We start from the raw sequence: 24388 nt of genomic DNA on the forward strand, positions 1-24388 counted from the left end.
CTGCACCATCAAAACAAAGTGGTTTCAAACACCCAGATCCCAGACAACTGATTTTGAAATGCCATTCTTTGGAGAATCTTCTTTAGGGAAGTCCTGGGTGTTTTCAATCCTTTCTCAGTTTTTTTAGGCAATTCCTTTTCCAAAGTCCTGGAGAAATAACATCTGGTTTGAGAATTTGCTGCCCTGTGACCTTCCCAAGCTGCTCCAGAGCATTTTCTGAGCTTTCCATTTTTGCAACAGCCACTCCAACTTGCTTGAAAGCAAATGTCCTGGGCAACCATTTTCACATTGTCCTTTAAAGACGTACCAGCACAAGGAATTTCATTTTATTTCTCTTCAAAATTCACTCACTTCTGGGTGGTTCTGGGAAGCCACACTCAAACACGTAAAGAAATTACTGCTACAGAAGAGACAAGGGAGATCTCACATCCTTGAAGGAGTGTTGGTTTGGTGGATGCTCCTCTTCTCCATCATGTGCTCCGTGAGGGCAAGAAGGTTTGAAGGAGCAGGGACAAGGCAGCCAGACAACAAAGAAAAGCAAAGCAGGAGACTTCTGCAGCTATCCAGGAGGTTTGGGACCCAAGGTGGGCTCTCACCAAAGCACTGAAGGACTGGAAAGGAGTGAGGATGTTGGGGTACCTGTGGGGCCATGAAGGTGTCCCCTGGGACAGCACTCAGACTCTCCTCAGTGGCAGCAAACACTTCTCGAAGTGCCTCTTCCCTTTTCTGTTTCCAATTGCAAACCACATAATATCATTTTCAAGCTTTTTCTACAGGTCCCCTAATTATTTTTTTTTGCCAGGGAAAAGTCACTGTATAGTGAATTTGACTGACAAACTTACTTTCTTCCCTGCCATCTGCAGACCCCATGGAAAGAACCAGATTAAGAGCATTTAGGCAGAAATTTCAGGCTTGGACTCTTACATCCTTTTTGCTCCCCTCGGTCACCAATCCCTAACCTCCTGCACTTCTCTGCAAAGTCACCCAGCACGTACAGGGTGCTGCGTGATCACCCATGGGTGCTGAGGAAACTCTACAGCACCATCACCCTCCGGGGTCACTGCAAGACTTGCTAGTCATCAAGCCTGGCACTGAACGAATTTCACAACCCCTTTGGGGTTTTTTTTGCACTTTGCTTTCCTATCCAGCTTGTCCCCTTGCTTTGACATCTGGGTGCACCCCCTCTTGCTACAGCCATCCTGGAGGCTTCCCTACAGTTGGGCTGGCTCAGAAGCATGGTCCATGCATCTCCAGGCTGCCTCGTTTCATGCAGCAACCAAGACACACGCCGAGATGATCTGTGTCTGCTTCAACTTAAAAACCAAGAAATGACTTTCATCTCCTGAACTCACACCATGTTAGCCAAGGCTCTCTTCGCACCCTCTTGCAGGATGAGATGTCTCCAACACAGAGGTCCAGAGATGTTGTTTGGGTATGAGGATAAAGTTGTCGCTGTCGTTTGTAGATTCCTCGCCCCAGGCAGAAAAGGTGCAAGCAACAAGAAGAGGCAGAGACTCCTCAGCACCCACCCTCCGAGGAGCAATCCCTTTTCACTGGGAGAGGGCTGCTCCTGCTCAAATAGCTGAGCCTGTCGGAGCACATCCTCCTCCCCAAGCGGCTGCCGAAAGGCACTCAAGGAATGCCGAAACAACAAACGCCTCTATTAACACCATGAGCCCCCAAAACTTGCCGAGGCAGCTGGTTTCTCAGGACACACTTCTTGAGGGGAAGCACAGATGGGGAGAGACATATCCCCAGGTGTTGCAGGAGACCTGTAAGAGAAGTTTTCCAAATGCAGGCAGGCGCCACGAGGCCGTCTGGCCTCCCATGCTGCTTTACCAGGCAGCTGAGCGCTTTCCAGTCAGACACAAGCAGCTTCAACATCAGTAAATACAACCAGAACAAAATCCACGTTCAATCTGCAGTGGGGGACCCAGGCTGGGGACGCAGCACCAGGCTGATGGGCAAACCTGGCCCTGCCTGCAGCACCCAGCTATGCTCACGCTTCACCCATACTCTTATGGGGTTTCTCCAGCTTCTGCGTCTGGTGGTGGGTCAGAAACGATCTGCCACCCTTGAGGCTCAAGCCAAAAAGAGGCCCTGAAGGTACTTCAGTAGCACCTGGATGGCCACAGAACCTCAACATCTTCCTAGCCAGGCTCAAAATAGTGCCAAGCACGACTTTGCTGCAGCTCTGCTCTTCAATAACCACGTTCAGATCCACTGTCTCAGCACAGAGCCAGCACAAGGCCTGTGACCAAAAAGGTGTTCCAAGTAAACTCCGGGTTATGTACAGCCTTGCCCCTGCACTACACCCAGGGCTCTCCCACTGGCAGGTCGGGTGGAGGTCTAAGCACTCAAAATTCAACACCCAAATGCTGTGGTTTGGCTACAGCTGAGCTGTGTTTCCAGCAATGACTACTGAAAAAGAGCGGAGTGAGAGGAAGATGCTGGGAACACACAGCTAAGGATTGGGTAGGAGGGACCAGGGCTTCACTTCTGGCTGCCCAGCCTTGCTCCGTGCTGCTGGGGGACAGGCAGAGGAACACCCAGCCTGTCCGAGGCAAAGCTGGGATCACCAGGCACCTGCTAAACATATCAACAGCCTCTGTTAGGAGGGTGCAGCCAGGCCTCGGACCAGCTGAAGCTACACGGGGCCTTCCCTGCAAAGGCAGATCACCTCCAGCTCTAACTGGAGAGAAGGTCCACAGCATCCTCACAGCTCTGGAAGGGAGAAGGGCTCTGCACTGCATCAAAATGGGGACAAGCACCTTCAGGAGGGAGCAGAGATCCTGCCAGGTCCTAAATCTCACTGCCCAGCAGCGCAGTGGTTACTCCTCAGGTGCATTCAGGCATCTGAACTCCTCCCTTCTTCAGCACTGAGCAGAAGGTGTGATGCTACAGCCTGGCCCTGCCCACCTCCTCCTACCGAAGGCCCAGCACTTTCCCAAGGAAGGGGACACACACCACGGGTCCCTGGAGATGCGGGGTGGTGCCAAAGCCTGACTCCCTGCACCATTATCCAGCAGGACAAGCCACCAGTGGTAACCAGTTCAGCTGCCCACACACACGGCGATCAAACCCACCACGTGTACTCAGCTCAGCATATGCACAATACTGCTCTCTTCCATAGGTGATTTTTTTTTTTTTTTTAAACTCTCCATTAAGGTCTCCACGCCCCAAAATGTAAGGAAGCCCGTTGGTACAGCAGTTATCCTTGCTACTACTTGTCTGTCCTGCCAAACTAAGGCCAACACTGAGCAGACTCGCCGCTGCATTTTTTTGTGCAGAGATTTTAAAAAAAAAAAAAAAATTTAAAAAAAAAAAAAAAAAAAAAAAAGTAAAGTGGTTTTGACCTGCCCCGTGACATTCTTCCCACTGCAAGGGGAGAGATCTCATTTCCCAACCCCTGCCTCCCCCAGCTCCTCCCAGAAATTCATCTCTGCAAGAGGCACAGCACAGAGCTGTAATTTTAAAGGATGACTAAGTGTCGAAACACCAGCAGCTGATTAACAGCAGCTCACTGAAGCTTAATTTTTAGGTAAGTTGAAGAGTTGAAGATTATTTTTTTGTTCCCCTCCCTCTCCAAGCCCTACCTTGGATTTTTATTTACACTTTCAACATCCCTGACGAGCTCTGCTTACAGAACTGCAGCCCAACTTCAAAGCTCAACGCCCCTCTGCTCCCTGCGGGGCAGAAGTGTCGGTCTCCAGCAAGCCATGGCTTTACACAGCGCTCACCTTGCAGATCTCCGAGCCCCAAACCGACTGTTTTTCCCCACGGGAACAGGGCGGAAAAGCCAAAGTCCACCCAAAGTGCACCCACACCCTGTTCCTTGCAAAGGCGGATTGCAGGCTGCGCTGTGGTGGAGAGTGTTTCCTGCTCAGTGGGCTAAGTATAACTGGTTTAAAATAAAAATAAAAAAATAAATAAATAACCCAAGCTCTTTGCAATTACAGATATAAACTCCCCTGAGAGCTCAGATCAGAGATAGCCTGAGCTGAAATTGCTGCGAGTGTATCAGGGTTTTCACAGAGGGCTTCGTCAGCACTTGTTCCTGTGGCGGTAGCTTGCAGTGTGAAAGATAAAAACAAGGAACAACAAAAAAAAAAAGAAAAGTGGGGGGTGGGGAGATCTGAGTATATCAGAAAAAAAACCCAACAAAACAACAGGAAGCTGCCAAGAAAAGTGTCGTCACATAGGCAGCAAGAAAATATTAGTAAAGCCAGTGCCCAGCAGTTATGCCCTTCCTAGAGGGTGTATAAAGGGGTGGCACAGAAGGTGCAGCAGCAGGGATGGAGGAAGCAGCCTGCAGCAAAACCCCTAGTTTTCAGGCCAGTCACCACAACTAAACCCCACGTACAGGCCACAGGATTATTTATTGTACCGCTAGACTTCCCCTCCCCGTGTCGTGCTCTAGGTGGTTTTCAGCTTGAGAAAGCACAGGATGAGGTGCTCGTTTGGGGTGAGGGAGTTGTTTGCAGGGAAGGCAGAATTCAGTTACCAGGACACCCCACGTTTCTCAAATTCAGGATAAACACCAACAGATTATCTCAGTTTACCTTTTGCCACCAGCTAACTGGGCTAATATTAGTGCACAGCAGTTCCCTTATTCAAAGGGCTGAGAAAGTTCCACTACGCTACTGAAAAATCGAAGATGAAATCAAGTCACCTGCTCACTGGCCATCTAGATCTTTTTCAAAACACGTGTCCAATTCCGGCAGCAGAAAAAGGACATTCAACAAGTAAAGCAAAAGCTAAGTATCATCTCAGCCAAATTTGTGATTCAAACATTTCCTGCAGAGCAGATCTTGCTCTAATTTGCCTTGCAAAGTTATGTTTGGATCCTGACAAAACACGCTGTGGTTAGATAGATGGACAAAGGGCTACAGAATCCTGCAGAAAACTGATCTGGAAAGAGAATCATTCGCCCCAAAAGCTGCCTCCCCAGGGGCATCACTCCCATGTATTTCAGAAGCAGCTCTGTGCCCGCATCTGCGGGGAGTTTCATGCATCAGTACAAAGCTGCCTGGAGATGGGAGCTCCTACTCAACACTTTTGCTCTCTACGTACAACCACGGTGAAGTTTCAAGGGCATCACCCACAGGCAGGGGAAGGCTTTTTGCTGACCCTGCCCTAAGATGAGAGCTCACAAACAAGCACTCGTGGAAAAAAGTGATTTACCAAGTTGACAGCAGCGATGCCAAAAACGTGGTATGAAACCACGTCACCTCCGATACGTTCCAGGCTGCTCAGCAGTGGTTAAACAGCCGCAATCCTCAGCCTGAAAAGTCAAGTCAGAGTGGGGAAAAAAATATTTTTGTCAAGAGATTTAGCGGAGCAATTCCTAATTCCAGTTTGGGAGCAGGAGTGCATCGCTGCTAGCCCAACAATGCCAGCTCATTGCTTGGTAAAGACTGCCCAGGACTGATGCTCCTTGTCAATGGGCCACCACAGGCTGCATCACCTCACCGTGCACCATATCAAGTGGCAGGGTTGAAAAGCAAGAGCTGTTTATTCATTATTCATCATTATTTCCAAGATCTCTAGCTCCTGTTTCAGCTTCAACCCAGACCTCGTGCCTTTTCCAGTGTGAAACCCAACCACAGCAAGCACTGAGAAGTTTCAGCCTCCGTGATGGCTCTCAAGAACTATTCCCAGTCCGAGATGCAGGCAGGCTGATCTCAAGAAGGGATATGCATTTTCTGCCACGAGTTATTCCCAAGAACCAGCAAGGATTTTGCTCTACTTTCTCAGCAGAGCACGTGTGCTCATCTGCAGCAGCATCTCTGATACACACCTCCCACAGAGGAGGTTTCTAGCTGGTAAAAACGATGAGAAAAGGTCACGTCCTGCATCTTCAAACCAAACTTTACCTCCCGTCGTCTCCAAAGAAGACCTGACAGCGTTTTTACCAGCAGGAAACCAACTGCAGTCAGCTGGTCCTGCCTGGAGTGACACCCTGCCTCGGTTAGTTTTTGTGCTCACATTTTCCAGTGACAAGAGAGAAGAGCGGTGGGGTGCAGTTAAACAGCCACGTGTACCCTGTGGGCCTCCGTTCATGGGAAAAAAAACCCACCACACTTAATGACACATGCAGGGGACAGAGCTGCAGCAATGGCTGTTGAATTCAAGGGAGCCTAAAAGCAAGGCAGCCAACACTTCTGATGGCACCACCTTCCCCCTGCTACCCCCAAAAATGCTGCCAGTCAGCCCCAGGCTTTTCCTCTTTATTCCCCCAACTCAGATCATTTACACCATGAGATCAAAATCACACTAAAAAAAAAAAATAAAAAAAAAATTGCATGTTAGAAGCCAAGCACAGAGACTAATCAGCAAACACAAGAGCAGCACCTGAACAATACATACAAGAGAGACAAGTGGGAATAAATAAATAATTACTTGTGCTTGACGGTCTCCTCTTCATCATCTTCTCCGAGCTGCTTGTTCTCACGTTCGCTGCTGCCCTTATTCTGAAAGAAGAAGTTGATCTGTCAGGCCTTGGCCTCTCTGGAAATGACAGAGAACAAACAGCAGTCCAGAAACCCTCCCAGAGGGCACAGGGCAAACAGTAAGGCGCAGTTTGAAATTACTTTTAAATGATGACAAATTTAAATTCAGCCTGTTTTTCTTTTTTTCCCCCTCCTCTTAGTATTCTGCTTGTACAGATAGCACAATAAACAAATGTAAGAACAGGCAAGGAAAATTTAGCTTTCCTCTCAGAAGCATCACACCACTCAGTGCTGATATCCCCCTGACTACTGGTCACTGCATCAATTCAGAGAGCAAACGGCAAGTTGCAATCAATAACAGAGCTCAGAAACCTTGTCCTGTGTTTGAATTACCACCTCACATTAAATGGCAGAGCAAAAGGAGAACAGGGCACGGAGCAAAAGAGAGGACAGCCAGCATCCATGTACACCTTCACCATGTCACTGGGGCAGGGACCTGAAGTTAAATCCCACGCTCCCCGATCCAGAAGAAAGGATGGATATTATTGTGTTGTTTGAAAGGAACTACAGGCAGACGTGAGAGAGAATAAAAACTCAGGAAGTGAGCAAGCCCCTGCTCGGCTGGCTCGTGATGCAGCAGCTCACCTGCAAAAGGAGCACACACCAGCAGGCTTCACACGAGTCCCTTTTCCTTCTCCAAAGTAATCAATTTGGACGTTTTAACCAGTTGTGAAACAAGGTGGCAGGAATCAAACAGCAATTGGCACCACAAAGAGTCTAATTTCAGCTCCAGAAACACTGTGCAGTGACATAAATCAAATTTCCCTTTAACAGGGTGTTACAGTATTGTGAAGAAGCTCATTTTGCATCATCCAGGCACTGGCACTAAGTTTATTACTCGAGTTACCAATTATATGTATTATCCAGACAGGCACAGATATTGAGTGTTAACAATAACGAGCTGGAAAGGGTTTTGTTTGGCTCTTACACTGATTAACTAATTTAATTCAACCGCTGAACAAAGCATGCTTCATGACAAAGACATCTGCCTGTATTTTGCCGGGTATATTGTTATAGCAAACGCAATGAATGAACAACTTCCAAGGAAGCTGTTGCTCTTCTGATTGAACTCCTCCATCATCCTCCAAAGGAAAAGCAAAATGTGGCAGTTCTAGACAGATTAAGTCTTTATTTGCTTGAGCGTGGCTGGTTTCAGCAGTATTACCCAAGCTACCTGGTAATAAATACACAGCGTTTCTAATCTCTGGCTACAATTCACATGGCCACAAACACACGGGAGCTGTTGTGCCAACATTCATCTACCTTTCAGTAGGAATACCTCACAGAGCAGAAGAACTATTATCAAGAAATGTCCTTTCATCGCATTGCAAAGGTTACCGGTCCTTTTCACATGGTTCAAAGAGATGAAGCATTCTAGGTCAGTCTGTTCAAAGTCTTTTTTCAGCCCTGAAATAGGTTCACATCCTTCTTTGGAAAATTGCAAGGAAAAATTGGCTATAACCAGAACACGACCAATATTATTTTCAGATCAGAAATTACTTTGATTAGTTACTTGCTCTGTTAAAAGCTTCACTAGAGAGTTCAGACATCTAACAGCCAGCTTCAGGATACCAAAATAATTTACCAGCTAAACTTATTCCTAACCTCTGGAAGGACCAGAAGGGTTTCCCTAGTGAACAGCTTGCTTACCACATGCATCTTGACTCTACAAACTTTAAAACTCCATTCTATGACCTAGGTTAAAAATTAGATTACACGCAAACAGGGAGGTGAGCCAGGAAAGAGCTCAGGTCTGGTTCAGCCCCATCAGTGACTGGAGTTGTTCAGATTCAGCTCCTGATCAAAGGGCAAGAAACAGTCCTGTCTTTTTAGAAAAAAAAAAAAAAATCTTTCTTAAACCCAGTGTTTAGTTCAGCTTTTACTCCCTGTTCGTCATTTTCAGTCCCTAGTAACCTTGTGATACATGCACAGAAATTTCATATTCAATAAAGACCATGAGCTTGGCTTGGTAAGAGCAAGAGCAGCCTGCTGTAACTTTCTGCTGTGAGCTTAGTCCTAGGTAATATTTAGAAACCCTCCAGTCCAAGTTATTTAAAGTTGTGGAAAGTACCTTCTTGCACTCTAAGTCCTTTCTCATTCCTTTCATCTCTTCATACTTCTAGGGCATGTATGAAGAGCCTGCATTCCCCTCATTCTTGCTACAGTTTTATCCAGGAGGATTATATGCAGGTTTTGAAATCCTAAAGAGATATTTGACAAAAATATTCTCATCAAGCCATGGCTTTTCTTCCCACCACAAGCCTGCACTCCTTGCAGTGCTGCAAACCTTTCTTTTCACCGTATGCTGAAATAATACAATATTGAAATCCTACCACTCTTCTAGAGCTTGACCAAAATCCTCAGTTCCAATTTATTCCCATTACCACCCAAATATTTTCCTGTGGGGAGGCAGCACGTGCAGGGGGAATACAGCACAGAGTAGCTCCCTACCCACATGGTGATATTCCTAGAAAAATCAAGCACACCACCACCAAATGCAACTTTGTGCCACAAGTGCTGCAGTGCCTTCAACGAGGGACTTTTTCCCTGCTAAGCATCTCCTTGTGGCACCTTCTCAGACAGCAGGGAGCAGGCATGCTGCCCTTCAGTAAGGAGTGAACGGAAGCCAGAGTCTCCCTGGGGATACTGTGAGCTGGGAAAAAACAAAAGGTGAGCCCTCCTGTACTTCAGCAGAAGTAAACAGAGGATAATGAGAACTGCAGTGCAGTTCAAGGATACAGTGTAACGGTACGTGAGCATTTCCAGCCTATTCATCATGGTCAGGAATGCCTTTTAAATTATATTCTCTCCCCTCATCCACCACTAATCGGGATCCACCAGATGGATCAACGTGCAAGTGGAACACTAACGAGGTCTGAAACAGATGTCTAAAGTCAGGCTTCTGCTCCCCCCCGCAAAAAGAGAAATAAATGCTGGTTCCCTGTTTGCACAAGGTCTGTAAACAAGATGTTGGTTTCATGAGCAGAGTGACGAAAAACCCCCAGCCACGGGGCAGAGGTGACATGTGGCAAAGAGGCCATAAACCTCCAGCAGCATCGGGAACCCCTCGCAGATCTGCAAAGAGACAGCTCAGCACCGACTCTACAAAAAAAACAAAAACAAAAAAAAGAAAAACCCACAAAACAAACATTCTAAAGCAATATTTGATGGAACAGCAGAGGAGGACCACTGCTCCTCTTCCAACTGCTGAGATTTTGCTTGCATTTCCAGGCAGGCTGTGCTGCCTTCCCCCTGCACACTCTCCTTACCCACAGCTTACCATGAAGGCTTCCTGTTCTGCCTTCGAGCACGTGAATTCACACAAGCTGAAAAAAGGCAGTTGTAAGACAAGAGTGGCTTGCTGTAGATGGTGCATAGAAGGAGCTGTCACAGGTTTTTAAATATCCATACAAACGACAGCTGATTCAAAGTGCTTCTTGACGGTTTTAGGCTGCAGCAGGCAGCAAGTGGGGTGTACGGCTATCACCCCTCCTCTGCTTTCCACACTTCCTCGGGCAAAATGCTGGGGTTTCCTGCTGGATGAGCAAGATGAACTTTCAATTGCTTCAGCAAAAAGAGGCAATTAAAGTGCCTGCAGCCTTGAGAGACTAACTGTGCACAACAGCAGCAGGACAGGGAAAAGAAAGGACTGATTCTGTGCTCGCCACAGCTTCATAGAATCATAGAATCCCAGAATCATTCAGGTTGGAAAAGCCCCTCGGTATTATCAAGTCCAACCCTCAGCCTGACTCTACAAAGTTCTCCCCTACCCCACATCCACCCACAGCTCATCCAAATGACCCTTAAACACACCCAGGGATGGGGACTCCACCCCTCCCTGGGCAGCCTATTCCACTCTCTGACCACTCTTGCTGGGAAATACTTTCTCCTCAAGCCCAGTCTGACCCTCCCCTGTTGCAGTTTAAAGCCGTTCCCTCTTGTTCTGTTACTAATTCCCTGTGAGAAGAGCCCAGCCCCAGCCTCTCTGCAATGTCCTTTCAGGGAGCTGTAGAGAGTGATGAGGTCTCCCCTCAGCCTTCTCCTCCTCACACTGAACACTCCCAGCTCCTTCAATGGCTCCTCACAGGATTTATTCCCCAGGCCCTTCCCCAGCCTCGTTGCCCTCCTCTGCCCTCGCTCCAGCCCCTCGAGATCTCTCTCGTATTGAGGTGCCCAAAACTGGACACAACACTCCAGGTGTGGCCTCACCAGTGCAGAGAACAGGGGGACTGTCACCTCCCTACTCCTGCTGGTCACACTATTTCTAATCCAAACCAGGATGCCTTTGGCTTTCTTGGCTACCCGGGCACACTGCTGGCTCTTGTTCAGCTGCTTGTCAGTGAGAACCTCCAGATCCTTCTCTCCCAGACAGCTTTACCCCAGCAAACCTTGCCTGTGTCCCCTCTCCAGGTAGTTACCCGCAGCGTGCCCTGAAATTATATTCAAAACAAACACGCTCCATTTCAGTCTGAAATAAGTCAACCAGATTCTTCAGGGAATACCCATCAGAAATCCCCGGGGTATCAACAGAGAGCTGGGGCAGAGCTCTGTGTGACACTCCTGTCCTCACAGGTTGGCCCAGCATAGTCTGCTGAAGGACCATGCGTGTGTCATCTGCTGCTGTGCAGGAGCAGCCAGAGCAGCTCCCACCGAGTCCAGCAGTGCTCTAAATTAACCTAGCTAAGATACAAAGCCTCCCTTGTTCACGTCTCCTTGTCTGAGCATAGCTGAAAGATGCCACTGAGAGAGCCATTAATAAGTAGACAGAAAAGAGAGGAAATAATGTTCCCTTGATATTCTGCTTAATGCAGAAGCGGATGATGAACTGCCCTTGCAAAGAGAAGCAATGGGGGTTTGCAACCATCATCTCCTTCCTCCTCTGCACAACCAGCTGTGCAGGCAAGGGCTGCACCAACGGGGAGGAGCTTCCCCCTCCAGCCACTCCTGCAGGGGCAGAACCTGAAACCACACACAAGATACAGAGCCTGCCGCAAGGATGCCATGTCTCTGCAGGAGCAAAGGGTTATGGAAAGCAGCTCCCATTACCGTGATCATTTATCAATGCCAAGGCAGCCTATCAAACATGTAACTTACAGCTCCATCTTTTACTGCTGCCCATCCCTCTCCTCTTTCTTCTCTGCCCACACTGGATTTAGCAGATCCCTCAGGTCTTCAACACAGCAGCAACGTCTTGGGGTTCTCCACTTTGCTCTGAATTTTTGCCTTAAGATCTGCACCCTTCATCATCCTCTTCAAGTATTTCTGTTCAACAAGTTGTCACAACTTTCATTTCTTAACTCACAAAAGGAAGCATTCCTCCCCAAAACAGCATTTGCCATAATTACCAGTTCATCCTTCAAGTGTTTTAATGCTTTGTTTGCTGGTGGGCACTTCCCATAGGTGTTGCATCAGCAACTGGACTCTTACTACTTTTCGGTTCAACTTCCATTTTCTCACGTTTCAAACCTAAATGCCACAATGGGAGCCGAAAATAACCCCTCTGCCCTTCCACTCTCACTCTAGAGACTCCTCTTTTCAAGGCACCCTGTGGTGAGGTTTTTATTATTAAGTCATGAGATTGGAGAGACACACACACAAGTCTACAAGATTGTTCGCCAACTGCCTGCAGACAAAGTCATTCCCATCCTTTAGTCTTTGGAAGGAGACACTCTAGAGATAAACTCCCAACATTAAAAAGCTTGCTGGCCTGTAGTCTCCTACCTATTTTAATTTGCAGACGTCGGAACCAGCAATCCTTGGCTTGTAGCTACCAACACAAAGACTTTTGCTCCATGGACACCCACTCTTCACAGAGATCTGAGATGAAGAGTCTAATCCACTACCTGTTCAAGGCATAAATCCAAGAAGATTTGCATCAGGTTGTTCAAAGAAGAGTGTCAGCTGCCTCTGTGCAACACCCACAAGGCCCAGAGCAAGATTTACATGGGATCAGTTAATAGCTTGTGCTCCTAGCTGAACATCTGTGGGGAACTGGATGATGCCTGCAAAGTTCAGAACTCGGGTCCTGCAAACCTGGGATGTAAACCCATTCCATTAGTTTGTTTTCCTCCTAGCCAGCACCAGGCAGAGAAAATAATCTGACAGTTCAGAGATGAACAGTGACAACTTGGTAAAAAACACTTTGTAAGCACAGCTGAGCAGAGGGAAAGAGGAAGACTCCTGGGTCATTATCAGGGGGATGAGTCCATCTGTCGCCACCCACAACCCACAGTCCTGCAAGGCAGAAGTTTTATTTGTCTGCTGAAGAACAACTAGATTTTATTGAGCTCCTGCTGAAAAAAGATCAAGCTTCTCCAGCATTTTGGGGAAAGCACCAGATTTCATGTTCTACCACTTCCTGGACTTCAGGCAGGTCCTATCACAAAGCAGGAGGTAAGCCCTGAAAATCAGCAGAGAGGAATGCGGTCGAGGAAGTAATTTCTATCATCTCCTCTCCTGGTGTACAGCCAGACTTTGCATATGAAATTACAAAACATGAGACATTTTGCCTGCAGTAAAGCAAACTCTCCCACCCATCATGTGCTTCCCTGCATGTGGAGCAGGTCTTGGCTACCAGCGAGAATATCTCCTCTGGGGAATACAACATTTTGAGGAATATGAAACTTTCCCCTGTGCTTCAGCACATTATCATGCTTTTTTCTTGCTGGTAGAAGCCTGCCCAGCTATTTGGTTCCTTCCACTGTAATAACAAGGGAAGGAGTTCACATTGCATCGCATTCAAAGATGGAAGCCCAAAAGGGATGTTTAAATCACCTCACCTGACTTTTAAAATGCCTCTGATCAGGGAAGTCTCAGCCGGTTATCCCTATACTGTGGCAATCCGCATCCAAATGAAGCATCTTTTCCAAGAAAAGGGAAAGGACACAACCTTATCCTGAGACAACAGGTGGAGGAGCCACCCCTTTCTTTGGCAGCTTCTCCTCTTAAATCCCATCCAAAGCTTATTCCCAGTCGTTGGTTCCTGCCATCATCACTCACTTGCCAAGAGCATTTTGTACCTGAGCTGTTTAAAGGGTGTAAACACTTGCGCACTAGGATTGAAGACACTTCTCAAATCTTTTTGATCAACTAGATTAACGTGGCTTGCTCTCTCTGCACCCCCAGCCCACCACTAACTTTTTCAAATGCCTCCAAATACCCACATGAACCAGGGCAACACAGAGGGGACACCAGCCCTCCCCCAACACATGCATCCTTATAAACACAGCTGGTTTCCTGGAGGTCAACTCATTTTATGGATAAACCCCGTATTTTTCCCATGCAGATGTGCAGAGAACAGATTCCCATGCCCTGCAGCCCCTTTTTGCTGCAAAGGGCTCATAGTTTACCAATAAAAAAAAAAAAAATCAAAAAAAAAAAAAAAAAAAAAAAAAAAAAAAAAAAAAAATCAAAAAAACCCACCCAAACAGGTAACAATAGCTACTGGGACCTCACCAGCCTTCAGACTTTGAGTCAGCTCTCAAGTCAGCAGAAAGTTCACACATATTTCCAAATAACTAATGGAAATATTGCGTGCACAGGCCCCCAAAAGCAACACTTCTGCCAGATGATGATTCCTTGCTATTGGTTAATCCATTTCAGAGCTGTCATTTTTAACCTGCATGTTGTGCAACACTAACCCTTCCCTAATTCAAATTTACATGACAAAAAAAAAAAAGACACTCCCCATTTCTCACTCTTGGTTAAAAGAATTGCAAATCGGGCTTTTCATCATTCGGCTCAACACCAGCAGCAGTCAAACTGGCTTCACCCAAGTTAAGTCTTCTTGCCTTTATTTTAAAATAGTGGTGTTTTATTAGCGCTTTTCCAGTCCTTTGGAATTTATCCAGTACTCAGAAAAGATTTCAATCAAAACGCAGCGAGCTAACAATCTCTTTGGCTGATTATTTTAGGATTCCTAGGTGCAAATTACCTACAACTGCTGATTTTAAGTGGCTTTGCTAGATGTCATAACATCCTCTCATCACTGTTGGTCTGGAAAGCAGCTCATCATTCCCATACAACACAAGTGTGTCACTTAACTCCTTCCTAAATACACTTTATAACTGAAGCTTGTATTTGTTTCCTTCTCTTTTCATCATCTTTTAAATTTTTGTCTCTGAAGAACTGCTTCCCCCTCTAATCAGGGCTGGCCTTTACTCAAACTTGCAATAACCAAATTGCCACATTTTGATATCTGCCTAAATCTTCCAACTGGCATTTCCACTGCTCCCCAGCTTTAACAGAGCTGCTTTTTCAAATCCCCCAGGCTACTGAGCTGGCCCTATGTGCCCGTATTAAATGCAACCCAGCCCACAGCTAGCCATCCCCAGGCAACCCCTAAAAGTCAACAAAATGACCCGACAGCTTCTCCTCTCCCCGAGAACTAATATCAACTTATTTTCCTTGGAGATTGACCAGAATACTAAAGATCTCCTTATCTTTCATTTAAGGTTTAGAGGATGGTCACGTTACCAGTCAAGTACTACTTTGGCACAAATAACTGTCTCTTTTTGAGGAGTTAAAAAGAGGTCGGAGTTGGAACAAAGCAGGTTTGATCTCTCAAGCTATTCTCTGCCAGCTGAGCTGTAGCCACTCCTATTCCCACTTACTGGCTGCAGAAAGCCAGCCCCGGGGAGCCCATGCAAGGCAAAGTGCTAGCACTCAAACCAGCAGGAAAAGCAACCGCTCCAGCAGCCTGTCCATATCTCCGACAGCTGGGAAGCTCACAGATCATACAGTCTGATTTTCTACACAACACAAGCAGACAACTTCATCCAAGTAAGGAGCATTCATCTTGCCTGGTGGTTACATCCACCGTTTTCCTTGGCATTTTCTTTGTACCGAAGCATACGTGGCAGTGAGGTCAGCTACGAGGTGAGGACAGAGTTACGGTGCCTTGCTCTGAGCGTGGCACGTACTAGTTCTTTCTGCTTCCCGCTTGGCCAGGATTTAAGCTTAAATGTCCTTGAAGTCTGGCAAGGCACCGCTGAGCAGTCCTGCTCTCATCTCCCCGCTCTTTCAAGACGTTTAATGCCAGAACGCAAAAAGCTAAGTCACTGAGTAGTTGAAGAAATGTCATTGAGTAGCTAAAGGTTTCAATTAGCAATAAAGCATGTTTTAAAACCAACAGTTACAATTCTCTAAGTAGTCAAAAAAGGGATCTCATAATAACATTTTACAGCAAAAAGTTCCGAACATAAAAACATCATTAAAGTATATTCAGTACCCGAGATTCACTGATATTTTTCAAAAGCTGTTTGGAATCCATTTGCTCATAGCAACCCTTGCGGTAATTGTATTAAAACATGATTTTTAAGAGCCGGAGCTTCTGTGTCCCTGCTGCTTATTCCTTTATTGAAGTCCTAATCCTCGTTCAGTTACTATGGAAATGGTTAAATCAGAGCCCAAACAGCATGACTTCCCCTAAGAAACAAACCCAAGGAACAAAACTGCCTCAGAAAATTAAACACTGTGGTTTATGTCCATGCCGCCAAAAAATAACTTCACGTTTCCATAAGGAAAGGTATTTTTATTTTTTTTTAATAATTGTGTTGTTTATATAGTAAACAAGCACACGTATTTCTTCCCTTCAAATAAGCCAAAATGACTCCTCAATGGCTGTGGTTTGCTGTTTTCACTAGACCTATTATCACGATTTCAGAATCTGAATGTTTGCATTGCAAACACTGCATAGCAAAGACTGGAGAACGTTTCTGGCAGCAAGTCGCCGTCCCCCCCGTGAAATTAGTGACACAGATATTCCCCTAAGATCAGAACTACAAACTTTTTGCTGAAGAAAATGCATATATGAAAACCCGTGAGTTTCAATTAGACGTAGAAAGCTTGAGGGGAAAGAAATAAGCACTTTTGAGCGGGAAGAACAAGACGTTTCAAAGTCAAAACACTTTCCAGGCAACGAAGAGCTGGAAAAGCCATGAAGAAGATTCTCCATTCAAACATGGTAGAAATGTCACTAACTCCTTTCCATGTAGGACACTGTCAATGCAAAAAATCTAAACTGCACAGAACAAGAGCACTGAGGGTTGCTGGCTGAGCCAACTTTGTGAACGATGGGCATGTGCATGCATCAGTGTGGCCAGCATTAGGCAATCACTAGAGGCGCTCTTGGTGGTCATTAGAGGTGCTCTGCCTCTGCCTTCAGATCTGGTGTGAATGGTGAGTCTTCTCCCAATCCCTGTGCCAAGAATCTCCCATAATCCTCCCTATTAACGCAAAACGCTAACGTGAGGATTTCCTTCACGTGAACGCGCCCTCCGCAGAGAAGCCGCAGCCCTGGTGTGAAAGCCACAGCGCGCTGCTACGAAATATCTTAGGGAGGCAGCAGGGAACCTCACCATGCTAGCAGGGAAAGGCTCACTCCTTGAGCGAGAACAGATGGAGCTGCCAATTTGCAGAAGCATCAAATAGTTAACATTTGAGAGGTAGGGTGGTGCTCTTCTGAGGTCTGACTCTAAAATCGTTTTTCCCCCCGGGGAAATCTGCAGAACCAGAGCCATTCACTTAAATGCAGCAAATGCTCATTAGGGACCACTTACTTCCCAGTCTGCAAAGACGCAGGAGGACCATCCATCCTTGGAATGGCAGGGCAAATGCATCTGAAGATGGGCAGTAAAGCATCACTCCCTAACACCCACTAACACGAGTGCTGGTATCAGCAGTGGAAAGTTTTGTGGGTTTTGTAGGCTGTGTTCAGAGCTCTGACACGTTTGAGAAGATACAGCCAGCTTTTCTGAAAAAGCAATGCTGGCAGCAGGCAGAGCAGCAGCAGGCAGAGCAGACCATTACAGCTTGTTCTACCAACGACAAAACTTCTTTATTTGAATCTGACAGGTTAACGTGCTTGCAAGAGTCATCCTGTCCTCCAATAAAAGCCGTTGATTTACAGGACACAACACTCAGGAATCGGCTGAATCTCTACCCAAAAAGGGGTTTTAACTCAAGAATTAATTATGTTTGTGGCAGAGAAACAATGTGCCTGTTTTAACCCCTGTCACATGTTCACTGTCACATAATTATTTTCTACTATCAGGAGAAAAAAATAAAATAAAACAATGAAAAAAAAAAAAAACCACCTGCTAGCCATAATCCAGTGGAGAAGCCACCACTGCAGGCAAGACAATGTTCCAGTTATCTTGTTTTCCTCTGGGGTGGGAGGGAAAAGAGGGTCAGGCAGGCTTTGTCAGATTTTAGAGGCATTTCAGTGAGTTAATTTGTCACTTCTGTTGCTCTCAGATAAAAGCAGAAACAAAACCAAACGCTACACATGGCCAGTTTCATTTCTCCAAGGAGAAAAAAAAAAAAAAAGAGGGGGCAGGGGGGAATGAGAGAGACTACAACCAGCTTTGTGTTTACACACCAAGACCTTCTTGAAAGGTTAAAGGTTTGCTGCAGCCAAGAAGCTCCACACATGAATTTTACCAATCCCTTTTTTTTTTAAGTTAGATAAACTACCATTTCACAAATGTAAATCACAGCTTTGCACACGCTAATTAAGCAGTGCTGCTTGGGCAAAGACTAATCTAACTCTGCATTTTTGGAGCTGATGATTAACCTATTTTCTGGAGGTCATTTTTTCCTCTTCATAAATTAAACAAAAAAGCCCATTGAAAAGCAATGCCAGCCGGCCATGCAGCTCTCCATCTATCCTACCATGGGTTTTTCTTTGCTTTTTTTTGCATTCGACTTTCTTCTCCAAAGCAAAAAGCTGCTGGGAAAACGTGACAGAGATCACCAGGACCATCCCATCTTCATTAGTATTATAAATTATTTGCTATGAGAGGACTAAATTTTAAAAGAAAATTCCTCAACTAACAACAATCTTATGTTTGTAGGGCGAAAGGAAGGCCCGGCCATTCATTCAGGCTTTTTACGACACACATTATTTCAGCAACAAGATTTTAATTTCCTCATCCGTGAAATTGGGATGGTTCAAAGCCACCCGAGAGGGATGCCGGGAGGCTCAAGGAACACACAGGCTTTGCAAATAACTCAACAATTTCATAGATGGTGCAACCCAGGTATTTACAGTCCAGCACCAAAGTAATTGGGCGTTGCAGGGAGACACGGCATTAATAACTGCAGTTTCTCTTTTGTGATTCACGCAAGGTCATGGCCACAGGGGACTCCCAAGACATGGACCAAACTGGCTGAGAACAAAACCCTTAAGTGGAAAACAAAATAGTTCCTTGCAGAAGTATGGACACAAAGCCTCCTTTGACCCTTTCCTTCTCCATACACCACAATCCTCCACCAGGCTGTGGTGGATGATAGAATCACAGAATCATTTTGGTTGGAAAAGACCCTTAAGTTCATGTAGTCCAACCGTTAACCTAACACTGCCACAGCCACCACTAAACTGTGTCCCTCAGCACCACACCTACACGGATTTTAAATACCTTCCAGGATGGTGACTCAACCCCTTCCCTGGGCAGCCTGTTTCAGTGCTTGATAACCCTTTTGGTGAAGGAATTTTTCCTGATATCCAGTCTAAACCTCCCCTGGCACAGCTTGAGGCCATTTCCTCTTGTCCCATTGCTTGTTACTTGGAAAAAGAGACCAACACCCACCTCTCTGCACCCTCTTTCAGGGAGTTGTAGAGAATAAGGTCTCCCCTCAGCCTCCTTTTCTGCAGTTCCCTCAGCTGCTCCTCACAGGACTTGTGCTCCAGACCCTGCACCAGCTTTGCTGCTCTTCTCTGGACACACTCCAGCACCTCAATCTTCTTGTAATGAGGGGGCCCAAAATCCAAAATCAAACACAGTATTTACAGTGCAGCCTCACCAAGGCTGAGCAAGGGGGATGATCACTGCCCTAAGTCCTCCAGGCCACACTGTATCTCATACAAAACTACTTCTCTCCTTCTGATGGCAGGGGAGGGGCAGTGCCGAGCCACCTACAGCCACCACAAAGCATCTGCCCACCTGATATTTCAGGATTGGGTTGAAAACTCAGTTCAGTTCAGGGCCTCGTGTTTTTTGGATAAGAAACAAATATTTTCACTCAAACTCTGTATCTTTAGCTCATCAAACTGGGCAGTAACCCCGGTGTTGGGACACTAAATCCTGACCTGCTGCTGACTTGTTTTACAACAGAACAACCTAACATTCACTTTTCCAAAGAGGCTGAAACATGGGGAAGACAGTAGCACGAAGTATCAAGTCCTCAAAAGCTGAACTTTGCATTATTTTTTTCAAACAGCACCAAATGCGAGTGGTTCCCCATATTGCTGTGTCTCTGGTTTTAATTTATTTTTATTTTAAAAATCTGACAACCTTTATGAACGTTTAATTGTTCATTCATACGCCACGTGAGATGCTGAAACCCCTGCAGTATAGTAGCAGCACACCAACAATCCAGACAAGGGAGTCAGCAGCAAGTATGACCCCAAGCAAGCAGCATGGAAATTTGGCATCAGTACCCGACATGGAAAACGGGCAAATCAGAGTAGATGGTTAATGGGAACATTAAGGGCTCTTCAACGGGAGGTCAACAAGAACCTCGGCTATTTGTCTCATTGGGAAACTGCCTGGAGAAAGGCTGAATTCCCCAGCGTCATGGGGGAACTGCTGCAGATACATCCAGAGAAGAGCAGCACGGTCTGACCGCTCACATGGGGACGTCCCTGTCAGGAAATGCAGCAGCGGTGCCTCACCGTACGGAGCAGGAGGAGCTCAGACATACCCACAGGATGCACACTGCAGCTCCAAACAAGCATGTTTTCCCATAGATGGGTCTAATTTCTACCTCTCTGAAACAGCTCTAAGGCAAGGAGAATAACGTTTCGTGAGGGGAAAAAAACAAGCCCTGCGAAAAAAAAAAAAAAAAAAAAAAAAAAAGGCAAAAATGCAGCTTTTGCTGGCCTTGTCTCCAAATTCTTCACACGGTCACAACTACTCAGAAATTAAATGGGAAGGGAGAAATGCTCCTCTTCCACCTGCATCAAGGCTGCAGGAGGGAACGAGCACAGCTTCCCCAAAGCCAAGCACGGCCTGATTAACGCTCAAATCGTGTGGAACAAAAATGTTTTACCCATCCATCTGCTCAAAGCCTGCGCTGAGTAATCCCGACCACACGACACGCGATGCATTTTGCCAACGGGGTCAATTATGTCATTCTCTCACCACCGTCTTTTGGAGAGACAGCGGTTAAGAGATGGGAAACCTTTTGTGCCACTGTTACTAATTGCTGCTGGTTTCAGGACAGGAGGGATTCCCCCAGCTTCCCCAGGTCATAGAAGCTCTGCAGATCCCTGCCTGACTCGTAGCAGGTGGTCAGGATCCACGCTGCTCTTTATCCACCTGCAACTCACAGCAAGACCAGCCGCCCCTCGAGTGCTGAGGGGATTCATGTCAGAGCAACACAGGTGGGTGCACTGAAGAAAAGCAAGTTTGAGGGAGTCCAGCATTGCCCAAAGATGAACAGGAGCACTGCACCACAGAGAACACTTGCTGGAAAACCTCAGTCTCGAGTGCGTTTCAGATTCATTGAATCAATTATTCTGGATGCCTCTGTGCCAGCTCCATGTGTTTTCACTCAAAATAATCCCATCACACTCCATACCTGGAGACAGGCTGTCCCAGGCTTAAAAATAAATATATCTCAGCTCCTGCCTTGGTCAGAAGCCTCCTTTCAACCTGTCCCCATTCCCATCCAAGGGGGCCATGCCAGAGCCCCCCTGTATCCCCAATCCTCCATCCATCCCCACCAGACTCACCTCCCCATCACCAGCGCTCACCTCACCCATGGGAAACCACTTCAAGGGCTTACTCTCCCACAGAAATTAAACCAAACCAACAGAACAAAAAGAAAAAAAAAATAAATAAAAGCCAGTTAGATTCCTGAACCAGTTCATGGTGGGGTCAAACACATGCCAGCACAGGCAGGATGCAGCCACAGTAGGATCCACTCGGACGGGTGTAAAAGTTTGTTAAACTCCACAGCCTACAGCCACAGTTTCACAGATGCACAAAAGCCAGCACTTAAACAAAGGTCTTGCCATCCTCCTCCCCACCCCTCCTTGTTTGCAAGGTCTCCCTGTGAACCTGATCCAGGAATCGAAGCAGAGAAACCAAGCGTTTCCTTTTTCCTGCTGGGTTAGTTTTAACCTGGCTCGATTTGTTTTAACCTCAGCTCACCAGAGGGAGGGCAGACACAGCAGCTAAAGCAGGACCGCTTTCTTCCCCCATAGCATTGGCTTATGTGTGTATGGCAGCATCTTGGGAACTACAGCCAAAGCAAAATACTTGCATTTATTTGGCTCCCTTGCACAAAACCTGTCAAACAGTGCGTGGAGGAGACAGCTGTGACTGTCACTGTTTCCAGCAAGGAGCTGTGAAGAAGCAGACATGAATTTGAGTCTTGACTATAACCACCAACTCTGCACATCCCTAAAGGAAACAAAGAGATCCACCTTCCTACAAAAGCCAGCATAGCTCCTTATTTCACAGCACTGCCATCAGGGATGGACAAACAAAACACTATTCACCTGCAAGCTTTTACTTCCCATCCTTCTGTTGTGTACAGCACTGTTTTAAGTAATTATATATCAGCACTCCCTTACTCCCAGACTTTATTTCCCAGCCCTTCCTAACCACATAGAAAAAAAAAAAAAAAAAAAAAAACAAAACACCCAACATATTTTACACTGGCCACAAGACCAAAAAAATAAAACGAGTGTTCAAGAACATATTGCTTTTTAGCTTTTACTATCGACAGTTTTCTCTGCTGATACCAATTAAGCAACACAACACCAGAGCATGCCAGGCCAAGGACCTCACTGCAGGGCACTAAGAAACACCCAAGATCTCCAGCAAACTCCATGTCCAAATTAACGCCCAAGCACACTTGACTCCATCTTCGCCATCATTCCTGGGATGTCCAAACCCCATCACCCCAGAGCACGGAGTACACGGACACAGCTCTGGAGAACCCTCTTGTCTCAAAGTCAAGAACGTTTGTGAGGTGACACTGTAGAGACACCCTCAAGGAACGTTACCCAAGGTGAGATGACCAACTGACCACTCCTGGCCTGTGTTTGTGCGTCACTGGTGGAAGCACAATCATTTTGTCTGTAGGTTTCCATCCCCAGCCCCGCTGCGATAGTTTATTACTTTCCTAATAAAGTCTGAATAGAAATGAAGCCTTTGTAGCCCTAAGTGTGCAGTTTATTCTCGCCATAACAACTTTACTACACTCTGTTTCCACAGCAACTATTTTCTCAGCCACTTGGTGCTTTGCTTGCAGGAACGCAAGGCTGCTTCGCTCCACCAAAATAAAAAAAACAAGCAGAAAAACAAAACTGAGGACAGCAACAAGCCAAGCTGCCGGATCACACCCCAATCTTCAGCTGGAGAGATGCTTCGGTCAGAGTCCACCAGCACTTACAGGTTGACCAACTCTTTGGCCCAGCCAGGGAAAGTGGCAGAAAGGCTCCTCATCCACGGCGATAGCAGGAAAACAGAGCTACACTGCAAAGGAAATGAGCAGCGCCGTGGCCTTCCTCCCCCTCCTAGCTCTCCTGCCAGCACGGGCAGGCGTGGAGGAGCAGGGAAGTGATCTGGCTGCAAAGCGAAAGCAACGTTAAACAAAAGGTTGGGCTGAGGCCAAAGCAATTTTTTTTCCCCCGACGTGATGCACAACACAACCACGAAAGCTTTAGTGCCGGTGCAAGGGGGCAAAGCGAAGGAGTAGGTGGGAGCCCCTTCCTGCGCAAACACAGCCTAAAGGTTGCACAGCCTCAGAGGCAAGGCTTTTTTGGCCAGAAAACTGAACGAAACAGCTATTATGCTCGTTAGGTTATTGCATTATGAAGGTTCGGTGTGGAGAAAGGCATGTCCCTTGCTCAGGTGAGCCCGCACCCCGCACGATCATCTCCATCTTGGTTTTGCTGACAAACACTTTTAGAAAATGCGCGGCATCCCCTTGAGTCGCCAGCTAGTCTGTTTTAAAAGAAGAACACCCAGATCTTTTACTGGGAAATTACCTAGTAGTGGATCCTGTTATTTAGCTGCAGCAATCAAACACTGCCCCAGAAGAATTTAATAGCAGCAAAGGTGATTGCAAAAGGAAGAAAAAAAAAGCCTGTACATCCAGAACATGCTTGCACAGTAAGGTCTACGATTGTAAATGCTAAATACTACTTTCCAGCAAAAACCTCTTCCACGCAACTGTTCCTCCCTAAATCACAGAAAAAGTACTACACCACCCACCTTTTAAGTGAAGAAACCAAGGGAAGGCAGCAAGGAAGGAGATGGTGGAATCTGAATGCAGGAACTCATATATATATACACACACACACACATATTATATGGACAATACTGAAATACATGCCTACAACAAGCATTTCCACAGAAGCCAACAGCACAACCATCTGCTTTACTCCCTTGGAAATTCAAGTGCTACAGACAAAGGATGCTTATTAAAGCCGCTTTATACTCTGCTGTGCCAGTTCATGGCATTTCAAAGCAGAGATCTCATTCTTTTCTTTATTATTCGCTCCTATTATTTTTTACACCTCCATACAACTAAAGGTTTTTGGAGATCTCTCCTTAAGCTGATCTGACAGAGAATCTGAGCAAGCAGGCACAAGGCATCCACTTTTTGCCTTTGATCGGTGCCACCAACACTTACCTCAGCACAAAACGCCCAGCAGTCCCAAGCAACCTGGATTTTTACAGCACAGGCAAGTTGGTCACCCAGGGCCAACCACCAGTTTCTCTACAGACCCACAGGCTCTCCTGTTGCTCCCCCCGGTGCCTTGTTTCCCACAAATCGGTGGGAATAACCTGAAGCTGCCACATTTTAGGCACAAAGCCATCTGCGGGCCAAGAGACACAGGAACAATAGGAAAATTA

The 24388-nt window shown here is 46.4% G+C and overlaps 1 protein-coding gene across 3 annotated transcripts in view; it reads right to left on the reverse strand.

The window, feature by feature from the left end:
* The window catches only part of CCDC12 (coiled-coil domain containing 12), a 30706-nt gene extending 9401 nt beyond the window's left edge, over positions 1-21305 (reverse strand). The window contains exons 1-2 of one of the 3 annotated variants that reach the window (XM_026843407.1): positions 17072-17168; positions 6403-6473 (exon numbers count right to left, since the gene is read on the reverse strand). In XM_026843407.1, coding sequence (XP_026699208.1) covers positions 6403-6473; positions 17072-17131 — 131 coding nt within the window. In that variant the 5' untranslated portion in view covers positions 17132-17168. Of the gene's footprint in view, positions 1-6402; positions 6474-8583; positions 8635-17071; positions 17169-21270 lie in introns of those variants that run through there. The other 2 variants (XM_026843409.1, XM_026843408.1) reach the window with 2 other exon arrangements.
* Between the last annotated feature and the right edge of the window lie 3083 nt (positions 21306-24388).

The sequence above is a fragment of the Athene cunicularia genome, assembly GCF_003259725.1.
Source record: "Athene cunicularia isolate RWA chromosome 2 unlocalized genomic scaffold, athCun1 chr2_part1, whole genome shotgun sequence".
NCBI classification, from domain to species: Eukaryota; Metazoa; Chordata; class Aves; order Strigiformes; family Strigidae; genus Athene; species Athene cunicularia.